This window comes from Sardina pilchardus, chromosome 14 (genome assembly GCF_963854185.1).
Source record: "Sardina pilchardus chromosome 14, fSarPil1.1, whole genome shotgun sequence".
Classification (NCBI taxonomy): Eukaryota; Metazoa; Chordata; class Actinopteri; order Clupeiformes; family Clupeidae; genus Sardina; species Sardina pilchardus.
Window position 1 is genome coordinate 15,377,713 of NC_085007.1, and position 18,988 is coordinate 15,396,700.

General features: G+C 42.3%; 1 protein-coding gene across 1 annotated transcript; it reads right to left on the reverse strand.

Moving 5' to 3' along the window:
* Window positions 1-2,103: 2,103 nt before the first annotated feature.
* wdr36 (WD repeat domain 36) lies at window positions 2,104-18,535 on the reverse strand. The gene is made up of 23 exons (XM_062554858.1): window positions 18,260-18,535; window positions 17,686-17,713; window positions 17,476-17,576; window positions 17,245-17,362; window positions 16,653-16,785; window positions 16,292-16,346; window positions 15,856-15,988; window positions 15,467-15,642; window positions 14,935-15,055; window positions 14,743-14,808; window positions 14,511-14,594; window positions 13,721-13,875; window positions 12,977-13,091; window positions 11,891-12,056; window positions 11,178-11,286; window positions 10,959-11,038; window positions 9,161-9,268; window positions 8,351-8,448; window positions 7,107-7,252; window positions 5,903-6,019; window positions 5,537-5,618; window positions 4,293-4,480; window positions 2,104-2,527 (listed from the first exon to the last, which is right to left on the reverse strand). The coding sequence occupies exons 1-23, from the start codon at window positions 18,413-18,415 to the stop codon at window positions 2,378-2,380; spliced, it is 2,685 nt and encodes an 894-aa protein (XP_062410842.1). The 5' UTR covers window positions 18,416-18,535; the 3' UTR covers window positions 2,104-2,377.
* Between the last annotated feature and the right edge of the window lie 453 nt (window positions 18,536-18,988).

An 18,988-nucleotide genomic window follows, 5' to 3' on the forward strand; every position in this document is an offset into this window, starting at 1 on the left:
AAGAATTTGTTTTGATTGGTTTCTGTCATAATTATAGCCTACTCAATAAAAAAAATATATGTGATTCTTAACGCAAAAGAGCATTCATAAGATATTCCATCTTAATAAAAGAATATCCTCAAGATTCACTCACCTTTAAACAAATCTATCGTGCTAGTATATGGATAAGACTGAATATTCTTGCAATGTTTAAATAGGCTAAAGAGAGAATGTGGAGATACTTGGAAAACAAGTATATATATTTTTTTATTATTCAAAATATAATGGCACAGGACAAACCAAAAAGGCCAATCCCCCTCTTGGGCACAGGCCCACTCCACAGTAGCCTGCATGGCTGGCCGTCCTTTAAGATTCAAGCCAGGCATGGCTGCATGAGCCACCACACAGAGAGGCCATCTGCTCATGGCTACCTGCTCTGTGCAAAATTCAGACCAATGTGAAAAATAACAAACCTCTCAGTTTCTCTCTCAAGTCCACTTACAGTAGAGACATGATGACACAGGTCAGGAATTACATTATATTCAGGCGTGAGGGACAGTGTCCCTTACATTTGTGATTCAGTTGAGCTTTTCATTTTTTAACGTTTTAAAGGCTAACCTTGTAATTGTGGACATTTCTGGTCTCTTCACTTCAGTAGACTGTAAAATGGATTCACTCAGATCACCCAGATCTCTCACTCTAATGGGCACTGACTAACAAATACATTTGGGTGAAAGTTGTCTTCACGCACCCATCCATTCAGATGGCCCTGTCATCCAGACACACACGCGCATGCACACACACACACTCACACACAGGCGTTGTTAGTCAGACTCAGGCTTCATCTCGCCGCGTTCTCGGGCCGGCGGCGTTCTGGCGGAACAGCTGTGTCGGGGACACGCTGGCCCCGTTCTGATCCAGCTCGCACTGATTCATCTGGCGAGTTCCTCGGTGTGTCCTGCCCCAGAATCACGCTGGTCTCATTCTGCTCTCCCGAGGCCCACACAGCACTCCACACACACACACACACACACACACACACACACACACACACACACACACACACACACACACACACACACACACACACACACACACACACACACACACACACACACACACACACACACACACACACACACCGCAACTCAACGCACCAGACCGCATTCAAGTAGGTTAAGCCTGTACATTTAGATGTCGTGCTATATCTGTGTAAGGTTCCTGCTGCTGGTACACTCAGTGTTGAAGCAAGGTAATGTGTTTGATTAAGACTTAGCCTGCCTTGGCATGATGTAGATTAGTTCAGTTTCCAAATGCATCAGCATGAAGGAAGCCTGCAAGCATCATTATGGGTCTGAATAAATGTGCATTTAACAACTTCTATGACAGTGTTGCAGTTGTACACACACACACACACACACACACACACACACACACACACACACACACACACACACACACACACACACACACACACACACACACACACACACACACACACACACACACACACACACACACACACACACACACACACACACACACGTTATGGAGTACTGTTCTCTATTCATCATGACTGTTACCATGGTTTTAGGTAACTCAAAGTTTTTAAAGTGACACAACAGCAAAAAATGTGCAGGATTTTTAGCTGGGAACTCCTTGGACTCTACAGCACAATGCCCAATCATTCCGACTCTTATTATTCTTTAGTGTGCTGCCTTGACTCCTGGAGGATTCAGCCCACACAGTGGACTACTGTAGATGCATCAGCAGCACCACCAGCGAATTTGAGAATCTAGCACCAGGACTGAATGAACCCATCCTCAGCACTATGCTAAAATCTATCCGTCATTGCAATTACACATGCTGACAGCGTGCCTGAAAAGCTGGATGCTCAGGAGCTAACATGAAAGAGTGTGACTATCACTGTGACAGTAAGCACCCAGATATGACACTTTCTGTCTTTGACATACTATCATTACTGCCAGCATAAAACCACATAAACTATGCCACCCAATGGCATAATTAATACTAAGAAGGGGGGGGGGGACTGTTTTGACAGAAAAGCCCCACATGGATGAAATAGGAAAATGATATGAAAAAAAAATGACATCATACCCACGATTACCATTCAATATTTATATTTATATTACACATTTAGCACAATATAAAACGCGGCAATACAAAAACGGGGACTGCGAGCAAGCACCTCTTGCAGTGGCAACGCAGGGAGCATATGTGAGGGGGCAGGGGTGATAGCGGGGTGTGTGAGTGTTGTGTGTGTATGTGTGTGTGTATGTGTGTGAGAGAGAGCATATGTGTGAATGTGAGTATCTCCCTGTATGTGTGTGTGTGTGTGTGTGTGTGTGTGTGTGTGTGTGTGTCCGTGTGCATGTGTTTAGAGTAAGGCGCTCTTCATGTACTGCAGTAAGCACAGGCTCTGGTTGAGCTGCGTCTGCGTGTGGCTCCAGGTCTCCTCCAGCCTCCGCGAGACCTGCGCCGCCTCCTGCAGCAGCGTGGGCTCCGTCGACAGCAGGCGGAGGTGCAGCTGAACAACAACAACAACACAAACAAACAAACAACAACAACAAAAAAAAACACATTGTGAGCTGCCGTCGCTGCCGTAATAAACTGTGAGCTATGAGTCATATCACATTCATTCGCTGGAGTCCTGACTTTTGTGTGGAGACCCTGAATCAGGGAGGGTGTGTGTGTGTGTGTGTGTGTGTGTGCGTGTGTGTGTGTGTGTGGGGGCACAAAAGACAGCAGAAGAGAAGCAGACAGGTTGCTCATCCACTCTCAACAGGCTCTTTATTTTTATTAACGGGGGAAAAAAAGAAAAGAAAAGCATTCCTGTGTTCCAGCTACAGACATGAGTCACCCTGAATTAAAATCACCTGTAACACTGACAGGAACTGCAGCCCACACTCAGGGAATTATATTTTACATTTAGAAAGCATTATAAGCATATTGAATGCATTTTCTTAACTATGTAAATAAATGACTAAAGGTAAAGATAAATGTCTGCTATTTTTTATCACTTTGTTATACGTGGGACATTATTACTTTTTAACTGTAAGATTGATTCCCAGAACTTCCACAACAGTGGGTGATTGGCAAAAATGACACGTTACACAATTCACTTCAAAATCCGACCATACGGTTGTCTCTGCTGCCACCTGTTGGACACTGCTGTCATAGCAGGAGCTTTGGGGTGTTTGACTAAGGGAGGGGAAGTCACATAGGACCTCCCAACTGAGTGAACTTCCACATGCTGCAATTTGGTGAAATCATGGGAGTTCGACTGGCAACTGAGCAATAAGCAGAAAGAATTAGCAACCTCAGAGAAGCACTCTGAAAGCAAATGATCAATGAAGTTGAAAGTTCAATTAGGTTGAAGATCAATGATCATCGGAGTCAATGAATATTTGAGACAAAGATAACATAAGGTCACACCTTCCTGACGAAAATATTTTTTTATGCCAAAATCGTCATCGTTCAGTCTTTGGTTGACTTTTCTGTGTTTGAAAAACCTGACAAAAATGACTTACGGCATTATTTTAGCCAAGTTAGGATAACTAAAAGCATTGATTTCTGATATTTTGCAATTAGATGCAAAAATAGCAATACTTTGAGGAATCAACCCCTACCCCTCACTGAAACATAACTCTCTCTGTTTCATAATTGCGCCAGAGCTATTTGCTCAGAGGAATGGACCTTTTCATAGCGGCTATTTTTGACACAGGTGTTACTAATGACATTAATTAACACACACACACACACACACACAGATTTTACTAAACTTAAACTGAGAAGAGACTTCATTAAGGTATGTAAGGAACACCTGTGCTTGCCCTACTCTTTCATGTCAAAGTAGGTGGATTTACATGGACAGCTTCTTTGTCATTCCGATTTAACTATTCCGATTGAAGCATTTGTGCCATCTGTTTACATGGGGTACGTTCTACTCCGATCAAGCGCTTTAGAGTCTTTGATCGAAATAGCCATTGTTGCCTCCTTTTCCTTGAGAAGATACAGCAGGCAATCTGATTGACCGTATACATGGCTGTTCAATCGGAATAGGCACAGAATAAACTAAAATTCTGATTGGATTAGGCATTTTTATTCCGATCAAGGTGTTTATATGAGACTTTTTCCCCCCGATCGAGCCGTTATTCCATTTCTAATTGGATTAAAAGTGTCCATGTAAACATGGCTAATGGCTGGCGCGAAAAAATTTTTTTCAGTGTGTTACCTTTAGGAAGAGGGCCAGTGTGTTGTTACCTTTAGGAAGAGGGCCAGTGTGTTGTTACCTTTAGGAAGAGGGCCAGGTAGGCCTGGGCGAGATCAAAGTCCCTCCTGGAGTCCAGCATGCTGCCGATCAACCTCAGGAAGGCCGTCAGAGTGTCCACGTCTCCGCCCATGTCAGGGGCCAGGCTGCGCAGCTCGGTGTCGATGGCTGAAGGGCCCATCTCCTTCAGCAGATTCAAGGGCCCGTCGTCTGGGAGACGGAATAAAAAAAAGAAAAAAAAAAGTCTTATTCATTACGCGTAATGTTCATTACAACGGAAGGAGAAATGGATGGAGAAAATGACTTGTCCTCATTGGGCATTTAGCCCTCAGTGAACCTGCCATCTGTTCTTAACTGATTAACACATTCCCACACACATAAAATGTACTTACAATTTATCAGTTCAAGCCATTGTTAGCACTCAACTTTTACATGGTGATTTACTCTTACAGGCTATACACCGGGCACATAACAGCAGTCTAGTCTATTTTCTTTGAACATACATGCCGCTATCACGTCTGATGTAGCCAGTTCCACTGATCATAGTGGATGCAGACGCAAGGCAAAGGGAACGCTTCAGTTACACACCCGGTCAACAATGGACGTCGTCAAAACACTTCAGTACTCAGAAATCTGGTTATCCATTGCAGCATTGTATTGGTTTTAATGTGATGGACAGTGCCTGACAGTAAGCTAATTGTTTTTTTCTGTCAGTCATATATCATATAGAATATCTAGCCTGGGTGTTCCCATGCTGCTTAGTGCGCAATTTCATTCACACTGCAAAGGCAGCCTGGAAACTACCACCCTATTTTTTGCCTGAGATGGGGGACCAATCACAGAACAGGGGGGAAAGCAAGACCATGATGAGCTATGCACTGGCGCATCTGATAGACATCCGTGGCGCCAAATGAACGGATCTGGGCATTTTTTCAAATACGAGAAAATGAATGTATGGTTGCCAGACCACGTCTCATTGAGATGCTATAGCCAGGCTATAGAATATCCATATTGAGCACAGAATTGTCACAAATAAGGTGGCTACACTGGTAGCCAAACAAAATGTTATATACTCATAGATCATAGACTTATATACACATAGTTCAAATACAAGCTGTGACAATCTTATGACAAGCTTCTGACAAATCCAGCTTGATGATGGTGGGTTTAAGTACTGCCACAGTAATGTAGTGAAGACCCTTGGTGACAGAACAGTGATGAAACGATAATGGAACAGTCAGTGACCTGGCTTGGAGTTTGACTTACAGTTGTTGCTAACCAAAGCCTTCTCCAACTGCATGTGGAATGGGGACTTTTGGGCCAAAACTCCAAAATTAAAGACCTTGGACTGAAAAGAGAATCGTAATATTAGCATATCATGCACAATAAACATAAAGCCCAAATAAATTCACTTAGTAACACAAGTCATTTTTACACAGCTACTGATAAAAGTTGTACTTCACAGTTTGAGTGCCTGTTTTAAATATACTTTGTCCAAGCACTACACACGTTAACTTGTTAATGTGTCCATGTTGAGAGAATGTTTGTGTGTCAGTGTTGAGCGTGTGTCTGTGTTTAGTGTGTGTGTGTGTGTGTGTGTGTGTGAGGGGGGGGGGGGGGATTTTGTCTCACCTGATCTGCCTGGGGGGTCTCCGGGAGAGCAAACTGGGGCACCAGGCCAGGGAGGGTGGGAATGAAGAAGGGTGCTGCCTTAGGCACTTTGGGAGGCTCCTTGGGCTTGTTCCTTTTCTGGGATGATATTATTAACCACACACACACACAAACACACACACATTAGTTCATTCATCTAGTTGAGAATATCATTTAAAACACTTACTGAAAAGAGGAGAGGCCGTTTCACAGAGAAAACGAACCATAATAAAAATGCAGAGATAAAGACTAAAGGCTGTTTTATGCTTCTGCGTCGAATCAATGCTGAACAGCCCCGCATAAACACTAAAGGCTGGGGAAGCTATCCATTCCATATCCTTATTGTCAGGAAGGACTGCAAACACACTTACTGTAAGAAAGGATATGCCACTATAGGGCTGGGCTGAGACCTGTGTGCATTTGTATGATAAGAGGAAAGTTTGCTTTGTAGTTCACTGAGAGGTATTTGATGGTTTTCCTTCAGTTTGACAAGGACAATTTGGGCTAGTTGGTGCTAATACCGGATGTGTAAAAAAAAAAAAAAGAGTGAGAGAGAGAGAAAGGGAGAGACTGACAGGAGATGGAGAATCATCTTCATCTGACACCTTCTGTTTTTCAGCACAAGTGTGATCACACGACACAAAATACGCACACGGCTGGAACCTCATTTTGCACCTGCTCACAGATGCCACACACAGAGCAGCACGATTTGGGGAAAATGTTGCGATTTTTCTGACAGATATTGCGATTGCGATTTGCGATATGATTTTTGAATGCCAATGAACTGACTCAGTTCAATATTACAAACGTCTCTTTAATTTGTGCCAGCCATGACACTACGCACACCCATCAACCAGAAGTGCCATAGTCAATGAGGATGACATTAATTTAAAAGTCAGAAATGTGACCAAATAAACTGTGCTTATTAGTGTTATTTGTAGGTTTGATATTGGGTAATTGTGTTGATTCATATCATATAATTCAGTTCAATAATATACTGTGTATCATTGAATCTCTAACACAAACGCGGGCACACACACACACACACACACACACACACACACACACACACACACACACACACACACACACACACACACACACACACACACACACACACACACACACACACACACACACACACACACACACACACACACACACACACACACACACACACACACACCTTGATGATGTCGAGATGGAGCAGGTTCTTCCAGCGTGAATCGGGTAGCAAGGAGAGGGTGATGAGATGTTGGTCGAGCTGCGCTGGAGAGATGTAGTCGACCAGCTCGGAGCTGTCCATGTCCTCCTCTTCCTCATCTTCATCATCTACCAAACAAAACACACGAAAATATGACTACGCTGAAGCTAGCTAGTAACGGCACATGATAAAAAAACAGGTGAACGTGGATTAAAAAATTCACAACTCTGCTAAAAAGCTGACTCAATATGAACCGCACACTGCTTAAAATGGAATCTTTCCAATATATTTCTGCACAGAACCGCTTGCATGAAACAGAAAAAATAGGCATCACTTCTATTTTCTAGTTGTGGTTCAAGCCGCTATTCATATGAGAGTATGGACAACATCCAATATGCAATTTTCCTTTCCAATCACACAAAATATCGCATTGTTCAATGTTGTTAGCAATAAAAAAAACAATTGATGAGAATTGTTCCATATGCTAAATATTAGAGTACAGTTTTGCATTGTGTTGAACAAATATCGGACAATATATGGTTTATTGGGGTTTTTTTTAATCCTCAAATATCAAAACTGGAATTGGTCCCATTATTGGTTGGGCTCTATTCAGGATGATTCAGGGATGTTGGAATGATGTTGGCCAATCGTGAAACGGAGAGATGCGCAAGACTGCCTATATTAAAAAACGACTTCTGCCACATTTATGAGTGATAACGTAATCTAGGGTGGTCATTTTTAGTGTCTAACCTATGACATAAAAAAATCGATGGTCTTCAAATATTTGATTGTGTGCACGCGTGCATAGTAGTATTGTTAAATGCTCCAACGAGATCCAAAAAATTTTTGCAGAGGCGGAGCGGCCCCTGTAAGATATATGACAGAATCTCACACGTGAGATAACTTCATTTTTCAAGACACCTGATTGGTCGTTAGGTAGTCAGTGGGATTGGTCAGAGGGTGGTAGTTTTTACACGATTCAAGCTTTAACTTAGCACATAACCTGCTCCCGACCAGGTTTGGTTGGCAGCATAAGACACCATGGTGATACAGAGACACTAAAACAGAGCCACTTTAGTATGACAGCATACCCTGTCTTTGTGCGCAACATACCTCGCTAACGCACTAATCGAGCTTCGTAGGACACCCCACACATTTTTTTTGTAGGCAAACCTCAGAGGTCTATTTTGTTCATCATGCATCATGTATGCTTTCTAGTGACCTACCGTGACTGGGGAATGTCCCAGGCAGCATGACAACTGCAGGCTCGTAGTCTGTAGGTAGGGGGCGCAGTGACACCACACTGCACAAGGTACTGTTTGACCTGGATTAAAATGAAACAATAGAACATGTCAAAATGTGTTTATCAATCCCCACTTTTAATTTAGTACTGTGACAGGTAACTTAACATTTTAATTAAGGCTTAAAATGACCATTAATCATGTACAGTAGATTTCGTCCAGCACAAACCAACGTAATGCAACTTAATTACTGAGAAATACAAATAAAAAATTCCACACAACACCATCCTCAACACCAACACAGGTGGGTCAGAGCATGAGGAAGTTCAGATGAGGAAGTCCACAGTACATGAATTCCCTCAGTCGCTCAATTTCGTGAAAATCATAGATGGCCAACTTTCATTTAAAGTCAACTTCCAATCATGTTCTTGAAGATGCTAAAGAAAGAGCTAGAAATGACTCAGCCGATTCCTGCTTCGTCGCACCCAGCATTGCACCCGGCATCACAATAACCGCAGCTTCCGCAACACTGTCATCCTCCGAAGTGTGTGTTCCAGATTCAAATTCTCTTTCTTTTAATCATATTTTCATCTTTTCTTTGTCTTCATCTGTTAACTCAGCTTTTATTCAATGATCAGCTTTAGTATGAAATGTGTTATAAACACAGCATAATAACTGGCCTTGCCTTTTTATTGAAATTCTTCTTCTTGAGTGTCAGTTTGAAAGTTGAGGGTTCAATCTTAGGCTCAGCCTGCATTGACCCCTGTTCTCTCCCCTGCAATGATGAGTTCTTACCATAAGAAGATGCCCAGGTTGTCAACGTGAGAGGACGCCAGGAAATTTCCTGTGGGGGACATCGTGAGGCTTACTGCTGCAGCGTCCACCAGAAAGCAGTCCACTAAACTGAAAAGAGACGAGATGGAGGATGGAGGAGAGAGGAGACAAAGAAAGTGTGTTTATTATTATTTTTACTCCTTTGTTTGTTGGTTTTTATAACCTATTTCATTTTATTTATTTCTCTATCTTGTATGTTTAGACTTTGTATGTTCATGACTGCTTTAGCAATGTTGAAATACAGTGTTACCAATGAAACGCATTTGAATTTGAAATTGACGAGAGTTAAATAAAAGAAAGAAAAGAAAAAAATAGAGAAACTGACAACGTGAGCAGACAGGAGAGCTGAAAGTATACACACAGAGATAAGCAAAGATTTAACCACAGGTTGGTCTTGGCTCAATGGGCCCGACTGGGGGATTCCGCAGTCAGACAGTGACCGCGCAAGAGAACTCCCTGATGCCGTTGATAAGAAAGCCCTTAATCATAAGTGATGTCACCCTACTCGCTGAGTCTGAATGTTGGTCAATTTAACAAGAAAGGTCATCAGATAACGTAGGAAAACCGTGTGCAATCTGAAAAACAACATCAAAAGCACGGGGCGGCTGGCTATATAGCTAATATGGTCAGGAAATTACAGCACCGTCGACCTCCGGATGAGAAAACCACATCACAGACGAATTTAAGAATAAGATAAAATCATTTTCATTGACAACCTTTCCAAAAACATTTCTGTGACACAGACTGAGCCTAATAACTGATTGATAATTCAATGACGGCCTTTTTCATTTGGATTGCGAGATGATGTCAAGTCAAGTGGAAATTATAGCATGTTGCAGAAATTCACGTAAGGAAATATTATCTGTGGAAGAATACAAGTACATAATCGATTCCATTCCACCTACATACACTTGTCGTAAGAGAGCCCACCGGGAGGCAGAGAGAAGAATTTTGGTCGGAAGACTACTGTAATTTCCCGACTTTTAGCCACGGTTTGTACATTGATTTTGCTGAATTTCTTCAGCTATGAGGTTAATACAGGGGGGCAGTTCATATGGTGTTTAGCTTCTTTTAATAGGAAACACTGTCCTGCGGCTTATAGACAATGCGGCTTATATGCGGGAAAATACTGTACTGCTGTTTGTCCTGACCAAAACGTGTATAACGCAGCTGCGACTTACCTCAGTGTTTATCTATGGTCATTGCAGTGCACTATAGAGCGGTCTCCCTTCACCTTACATTTAAATGATGAAAGTAAGTCTTGGTCGTCGTAAAGACTTTAACAATGCAAGATCCATATATTAGGAAAGTGGCCTCATTTAACTGGCCTCAAACGCATTATAACAGAGAGGAAGACTGGAAGAAAAGACAGAAGGAAAGAAGGAAGGTAGAATGGGGAGAGCTGGACAGAGACAGTCACACCCAAGGTCCAGTCTGAGGTCATTTCTTGGCCCCACACCCCATCTCTCGTCCACCTAACCCTTCTCATGAACTCCACTGTCCCATCAATACAGGCTCAAGAAAACCCCCAAGATAAATGCTACAACCTGCTCATCAGCAAGTGCAACCACAGGTTCATAAGGCTGCACTACAATCGCAGCCAACACACTAAAGGGTTGGCACCTGCCCTCCTCTGGTTCAGTGCACCATTCCTGCGATGAACTCAGATTGTACCGATATCAAGACAGTGAAAATTCATTCGAACTACACCGAGGGAGAAAATGAGAGATATACATATACACACACAGGCACAACTTACCAGCCAGAGGGGAGGTCCCAGGTGCGAATGGTGCAGTCCATGGAAGCCGTTATCAACCAGCGGCCATCTGGGCTATACGTCTACCAGGAGTGATAAGAAACAGGGAAAGTCCTTAGTGTCCAAGAGAAGTCATCAGTGAGACAGAAACAGAGAAAGAATGAGAGAGACAGATAGAGATAAAAAAATGAGTGAGCAAGTGGAAGACAGAGTGGGAGCTACCAAGTCATTGATCTGCCCACGATGTCCTGAGAACTTGCGGACGATTCGTTTGGTCTCGATGTCCAGCACGTTGACGGTGAAGTCGTCCAAAGCAATGGCTAGCATTCCACTGGGCAGAGTAGCAGGACAGAACAAGATCGTAAAGGCACAGTCAGCATTTCTGTGCCTCACAGCCAATCATATCAATCATATCAATTCAATCGAACTTGCTGATTTGCCGGAATTGCCTGTACAAGTCACTTTTTTGTTTGTTTCATTGTGTAAGTATACAAACAACACAGGTTTTTTTATTAGCTTGCATACACACACAACGGATGGCTAGAGAACCATGAGGAGTAAATCGCTGAATTTGACGCCACTATTCGTTTCTAAAATCTGAACCACATGAAAAAAAGTTACTGCAGATGCCATCTTTAAATAAAAGCAGCACTGCTTAATCTACTCGAGAACATTTTCAGGACCTGTTCTATCAAAAAGTGAGATAAATGTTCAATTTCAGTGCCTTTATGACACATAATAATATGACAAAGTCAGATTAAATGAACACAAAAAACAACAACTACTTGCATTTATATGGTGCTTTAGCATGGCACTCAAAGTGCTTTACAGTGACGGGGGAACCCCATTTATCATATCATCACCATTGTGTAGTAAGTAAACAAGCACACCGCGGCACAAAAAACACACAAAAGTCCACCTCGAGTCCACCCTACCTCTCCCTGTGCAGCAACGTCGTGGCTGGCGAGGACTCTAAGCTCAGTGTGTGGAGAAGCTCGTGGCTCTTGAACTTCCAGATCTTGAGGAGATGGTCAGCTCCGGCACTGATGGTCAGCTGGTTGAGCCCGTCGATAGCCACGCCACGCACCGGGCCGGCATGAGCTGGAGGAGGGCGAGGAGGTAAAGGGCCATTTACACCGGGAACGATAACTGGAAAGATAACTTTGACAATAACGATACTAGCGTCCTCACTAACAGACGAGACGTAAATGCTCTCTTTGTGCTGACCGTGCTTTAGAATGCGACCAATTTGATCGCACAAGTGATCAAAATTGTTAAGGGTTTTTCCTTGGGCGTACTGGTGCGCCTAACGTCAAAAAGGCAGTGCCGAGACTTTATTCGCATCTGCTGGTCCTTCATTGGAGATGGCATCCGACTCAGAGACAGAAATAGAGCATACAGAGTCTGAGCTAGAGCCTGAAACTCAAACTAAAAGGCAAAAATATATACATTTCGGGAAAAAAACTGGTTAGACCAGTGTCCCTGGCTAAGGTATAACAAAATGGAGAACACAACACACTGTACTGCAAAGAGTGCGGTCAAAGCATGAACGGTAACATCTCAGTAGCTATATCTACACAGTATATATAATTGTGCATCAAATAAAGACAAGCAATTACCTCATTGAATGTATATTGAGAATGAATATGGAGAGCGATAAAAAGATGACCTTAAATTGTGGTGACAATTTGAACAATTGAAATAATTGGGTGCGCTGAAAAATTGTGCCAGTGCACCTAACTTAAAAAAGAAATACGTGGACCAGTGAAACCGATTGAAGAAGTTTTCCAGGAGCCCTGAGTTGATAAATGTGATGAATTTGATGGATTCTGATTGGCGGGCAGATTTTTACTGTTTTCAAAATCCCTGTCATCTGTGCCACTGACACTGTCAAAGTGATCCCCAACAACATCATTCGTCATGGATGTTATCATTCATCTCTTTTGTCGTTATCACTATCATCCTTGGCGGGAACGGCTGGAGTGAACTGTGCCTGTTTTAAGGTAGGCATAGGAGCTGACCTTTGTCTTTCCCATATTGACCTCTGTGGAGGCCAGACTGCAGGTTGTACACGTCAATGTGCCCGGTAGAGACAGCCACCACCACAAAGTTCCCACATGAGGAAATATCTACAGCCTGCAGAGAAAGAGGAGGGAGAGAGCGCGAGCAAGACAGAGAGAGAGAGAGAGAGAGAGAGAGAGAGAGAGAGAGAGAGAGAGAGAGAGAGAGAGAGAGAGAGAGAGAGAGAGAGAGAGAGAGACATTGGGACAGATACAGATGGTCAGATACGGACATGAATCCGAACTCCAGTACTTTGACAATGTGAAACTATGACGACATTATCTTAAGATTAAAACTATGACGATGTAAAACTAAGATTGTAATTTCACTCATGCTGATGTGACAATGGCAATAAAAATGGCAAATGTAAAGCTGACACAGGCTCATACTGCCTTGTGTACCCCACACCAGGTAGAGAATAGAGAAGTGAGGTGTTACACCCCGAAAAACTTGGGGTTTGAAACATCTAGTTAACCTCAGTCAAGATCACCCATCAAAACGTGCTATCCTGTTGCTTGCAGAGGGAAATTGAAAGACAACCATTTATCCTGTCCCTCGGATTGAGCTCTGCCAGTGGTGTGTGTGTGTGTGTGTGTGTGTGTGTGTGTGTAAATAGAGTATACAGTAGTATAGTATATTGCCATGCAGCAGATATTTATTTTGGGTCCACAGACCAGCCCAGAAGCCAGGGAGTGTATACTGACCGTGGCGTGCACATTCAGGGCCCGGTCGTGGTTGAAGCGCTTCGGCTCCAGCTTGTGCGCGCCCATCGAGCCCTTCTGGTGGTTCCAGGTTGTGGCGACGAGGTGGCCGCGGTGGCATGCCACGATGCCATCCCAGTCGCTCTGCCGAGCGCACTCTGCAACAGTTCACAGACAACATGAACCACTACCTTCTTCCCCATCCTATAGATCCTTCTCCCTTTCCTGACTTAAACCAGAGAGGGTTAATGCGGAGCGAGAGGCGCCTACGTTGTGTCCCCTGTGTTCGCAAAGGGGAGGGGGGCCAAATACCCCTTTAAGCAGACCTAGAAAGTAACGTTACATTTGAACTGAACTGCTTGCCAATCTGACAGAGATCGATATCCCATTATGACGTCTTTGCGACACGCCTCTTTAAGCAGACAAGAAATGTTCGAATTTTGCTTCCATAGAGATGCATTATGTTGCTCTATCTTGCCAGTAATGAAGGATCTTTGCTTAAACTGTCATTCTGTTCTACGTGACTAGTACTTACTGTGTGGCTGCACTAACAATTTCCTTGTGGCACTGTACCTTTATAGTACCTTACCTTCACTGTTATAAGTCGCTTTAGCATCTGCTAAATATAAAAATGATCCAGCAGGGAAGAAACAGGCTACACTTATTACTCTACCATAGTAGTTACACACAATCTCTAACAAACTCTAAATACCTAGACTATGTCAATACTTTGTGTGAAAGTAAGAAATGGCCATGTTTACATCCAAAAGGTGTTGGTTCAAAAATGTTGTACCTGAAGCAAACGATGTGATGGCTGGCAGCTTTGCGGTGTCATATTTCAAGCCATTCTTTTTGGCTTTCTTCTTGTTGAGAGTACCTATTGAAAAAATAAAGTCAATATGCAAAACTATGTGTGCCTTTTCACGTTCCCAAAGACCAGTCATGAATCCAGGTATTTGGTTAGGGCCATCTCATCAATGATGTCCTTTTTATTCAACTGAAAACACAATGTCCAGAATTCTTACCATGGCCCAAACTCTTATTGAATCGCTCATGAACAACAGAAAAGGACTGCAGCGTGCCATCTTGACCTTGAGGAAAGAAATAAAAAACATTAACGCATTCACACAGCTAATAATACTGTGGCAAATCAAACACATTGTTTATAAACATGTTATAAAAGAGGACTTCATGGAGCTGTCAGCCGCAAAACCAACCTGCGCTGAGAATCGTTTGCCCGTTGTTGCCGTGGTGAAGAATCTTGGTGGGCGGGGCACTGTGTCCAAGGCGACAGCGGAGCAGGCGGCCCTCGGCTCCCGGAGTGTCAAAAATCCACACCTGCAAATGTTACAGATGACACTTCATCTCCTGAGCACTAGCGAGCCAAGCAACTTGCACTAACTGACAATGGCTTCCCATATGGCACAGTTGGCATGGATTAAAAACGTTGCAATTAGCCATCTGATGCATTTCAGACATCTAAGGTGTATTTGGCAAAATAGTGCTGTTATAAAAACAAGCTACTTACAAAAACATCTGTGAAAAAAAAGTAATTTATTTCACCAATTTATTCAGGTCAAAATGATGACATTTCATCATTGATATGAGATTAATAGTAAATTAACAGTAAATTGCTCTTGAGGCAACGTCTTGATAGTTCAAACTGTATACTAGTATGTCAACATAAGTCATTTTGTTTCTTTTCCATTTACAGAACCTTGTGCAAGACTCTGAGTGGAAGACACCAACCCTGATGGCATTGTCGGCGCCATTGGTGATGAGGAGGGGTTCATTGAGGAGGAAGGTCAAACCAGCAATAGCTGTGGCATGGGTATCTCTCATCTGTCCAATCAGCTTCTTTTCCTCCAGATCCCACAATCCAATGTGACCAACTGGACTTCCGGCGGCCATTATTGGATGCCCATCTACCAGACATAATAATATGGCTTATGTCAAATAATTATTATAATAATGGTAAATAACTATACAGTATGTGACTGTCTTATAGACTATTTACAAATGCACAGGTACAACAGTTAACTGTAAAACTGTATGTTTTTGTCATTAAGAACAGTCTCCAAGATCTCTTACTCTACTGTAGAAACATCTATCCTGTCACAAAATATACATGACCATACCTGTCCTAAAGCTCAGGGACGTGATTGGTCCCCAGTCCTGTTGGAACTTCATCAGTGTCTCATCAAACTTGATGTTATGAATGATCACCTGTCCAGATGCCAAGCCCACACCTACAACGTCTACAGCAGGTGTCTGAGAAGTGCAAACAAGAGCATTTCACATACATATAAACTACACTACAGATTAACTGTAAATCATGCTGTAAAATAAAATATGCATTAAACAATATGGTAGGATCAGACGCAGATCAGGATCTACTGCGTATGCAATGCATTTAATGGCCATATTTATCAGTAACACTCTGAAAGAATACTGGCACCAAAGATGAAAGGCAACATAGTAGATCTTTAGACAGGCAGTCTATTACTACAAGTTGTTCATGTATGAGAAACATTACAACACTATACCCAGAGAGTGCTCATCCATTCATCTCACCTGCTGAAGAACTGTTACTGCCGAGGTCCATCCAGGGAATGTGTAAAGAAGCTTACTGGAAAAAAAATGCTGATTAAAACTTGGGACGCTTCCTTAAAACAACCGATTTCAACAGCACATAAGGCCCTTGTTTAGATTACGGGAAAAGTGCAAAGCCTTCAGTCTTGAATTTCCCCTTGGGGATCAATAAAGTATCTATCTATCTATCTATCTATCTATCTAGTCTAACTCTGAATTGAATGAATATAATAAATTCTGGTTTTACATAACCCAGCACCTCATCAGACTACAACAGACATGATTCGCTTCTCAGAAAAATTTGCAGTCTTCCATCTCTCATCTTTACTGCTGAACGACTTACTTGGATTTAATGTTCCAAAGCTGAAGTCCTCCCTGGCTGCTGCCAAACAGGATTTTATTCAGGTAGGTACTGGGGTGCATCACAGCAGACACATCAAATGAGACTTTATCAAATGATATCCGCAAATACTCCTCTGATAATGATCATTTTAAAAAAAGAAAGAAATAAAAAGGTTAGTGACACACTTGGATTGTTAAAAGTATAAACAATGACATAAACACTACCAAGCACCAATAATGACTACTACCTTGGCATTATTACCTCAGCCAAGGAGGTTATGTTTTCATAAGGGATTGTCTGTTTGTTAGCAAGATAACTCAAAAGAGTTATGGATGGATTTCAATGAAATTTTCAGGAAAGGTCTGAAACGACCCAAGGAAGAAACTATTACATTTTGGGAGTAATTCGTATCACCGTCTGGATCTTTTCGCTTGGCGTAGATCTGCGTTTTCGGCGTGCTTTCTAGTTTTAATTTTGTGGCGTGAACTTGAAATTGAAATGGCCTGCCTTGCTGTACTGGGCCAGGGGGGCTTATAGCAGCACCACAAGCACCTTCTCCTAAAGCTCTATGGTCAAAAGATGTGCAACTTGCCTTCAGCCTCCACCTCCCAGATGATGACAGTATTCTCCCTGTCCACAGAGATGAAATGGTCTCCAAAAGGTAGGAGAAGGTGAACATCATCTCTATGGCCAGAATATGTGTGCACAACCTGTCGAGAGCACAAAAATCTGAATCAATAGGAGTCAAATATAACAAGTGTTACAAGAGGATTTTTTTTTTCCTTTATCAGAATCATTACAAATGTGTGTCAGAGCCTATCACCTCTTTGTTCCTGGCAAAGGCCACAACAGTTTTGCCATGTGCAGCGAACACCAGCATCCGGTCAGCAGCCAGACAAGATATATCATCGGGAAGGGCATTACCTGATTAAAAAGACACCGATCTTCAATAAAGCATCAAGAAAAATGGCTTCAGAAATGCTTAAATATGGCATGATGTGACAAGGAATAGCCTACTGTGGAGTTTACTTACTGACTGCAACTATGCCAAGTTTCTTAACCTGAAAGAGTTAGGTTTGAGAGTTAGTGAGATAAATTAAGCATGTATGGGCAAAGAACTCATGGTCAGTACAGTAGCCTACTTTAGATAGTTTGGTAACTGGATATGATATACAGTAGCAAAGCATTATTAAGAATGTCAGAGCGCTGTTCAGATCCGCAGGTGATAAACAGTGAGGAGTTTTCAAAATAGGATCAAACGTGTGTAGAACTATGCCAGGCTTTTCTTCATTCGTATCTAAAATAGACTCTAAAGTTATGCTGCAATGATGAAGAGTTTATTGACTTGCTCACGGAGCAATTGCCGATGCCATAAGCTGATCGCACTGTTTACAAATCCTACAGAGGACTGTACTAGTGTCTGTTAGTGGTTACAGGCTTCTCCATCCATTACCTTTCCAGTCTGAGTTTGTAGTAACATGGGGCTATACTCAGGCCAGGTTGTTAGCAACCAGTCATCATGGATAACTTTTGATGTGCTGTCACTAAAAGTCACTATTCTCACGGACTACAGAAAGCTGAAATAGAACATATAATTGTCCACTTACGTTGTATGTGTGAAAACATTTCCCGACAGCTGTAACAACGTAGAACTCCCGATGCTTCTTGTGGTAGCGTACCACGTGTGGAAGGTGGTTTGAATACAGTCCAAGAGCCCTGAATCCAGCAAATATTGTGCTTGTTTTTTTACTACCGGCAGACATTTCGTATTTCTTGCGGCTGATATTCAGTGAAAGACTCTTTAATGGGTTATAAGTTCAGAATACACATGAGCAAACTAACTATCACATCTCCACACACAGTAGCCTACAACGCTGTGTACAAAACTGTGTGTAACATTGAAATCTGTCCGGGGAGATACAGCGTTTGGTAGTGGTTCCAGTTTAGCAGAAAATCCATAGGCTACCTATGTATGCTGGCCAGTGTAGAAATATAGTGTCGTGAGGAAGAACCACCTAAAATGTGCGTTTTGTGATAAAAGCATGACAGCTGTGTTAGTGCGTGAAATTATGTGTTTAGGGTTAGGGTTAGGTTTATTTCTAGATGTGAAGGTAAACCAGATGTCACCTCTGAAGTCTCACTGCCTTGACTCACAAAGGTATGTTTACAATGTAGGCTACAAATATTGTAATATTGTAATGATAATATTATATTATATAACAATAATGATGTAGTAATATTGTAATTATTGCAATGTTTAGCCTATCCCACACTGTGTTTCCAATTGACATTCAGCCAATACAGAGGTTATGAAAGAAGGGTCTAGTAGGCTACAG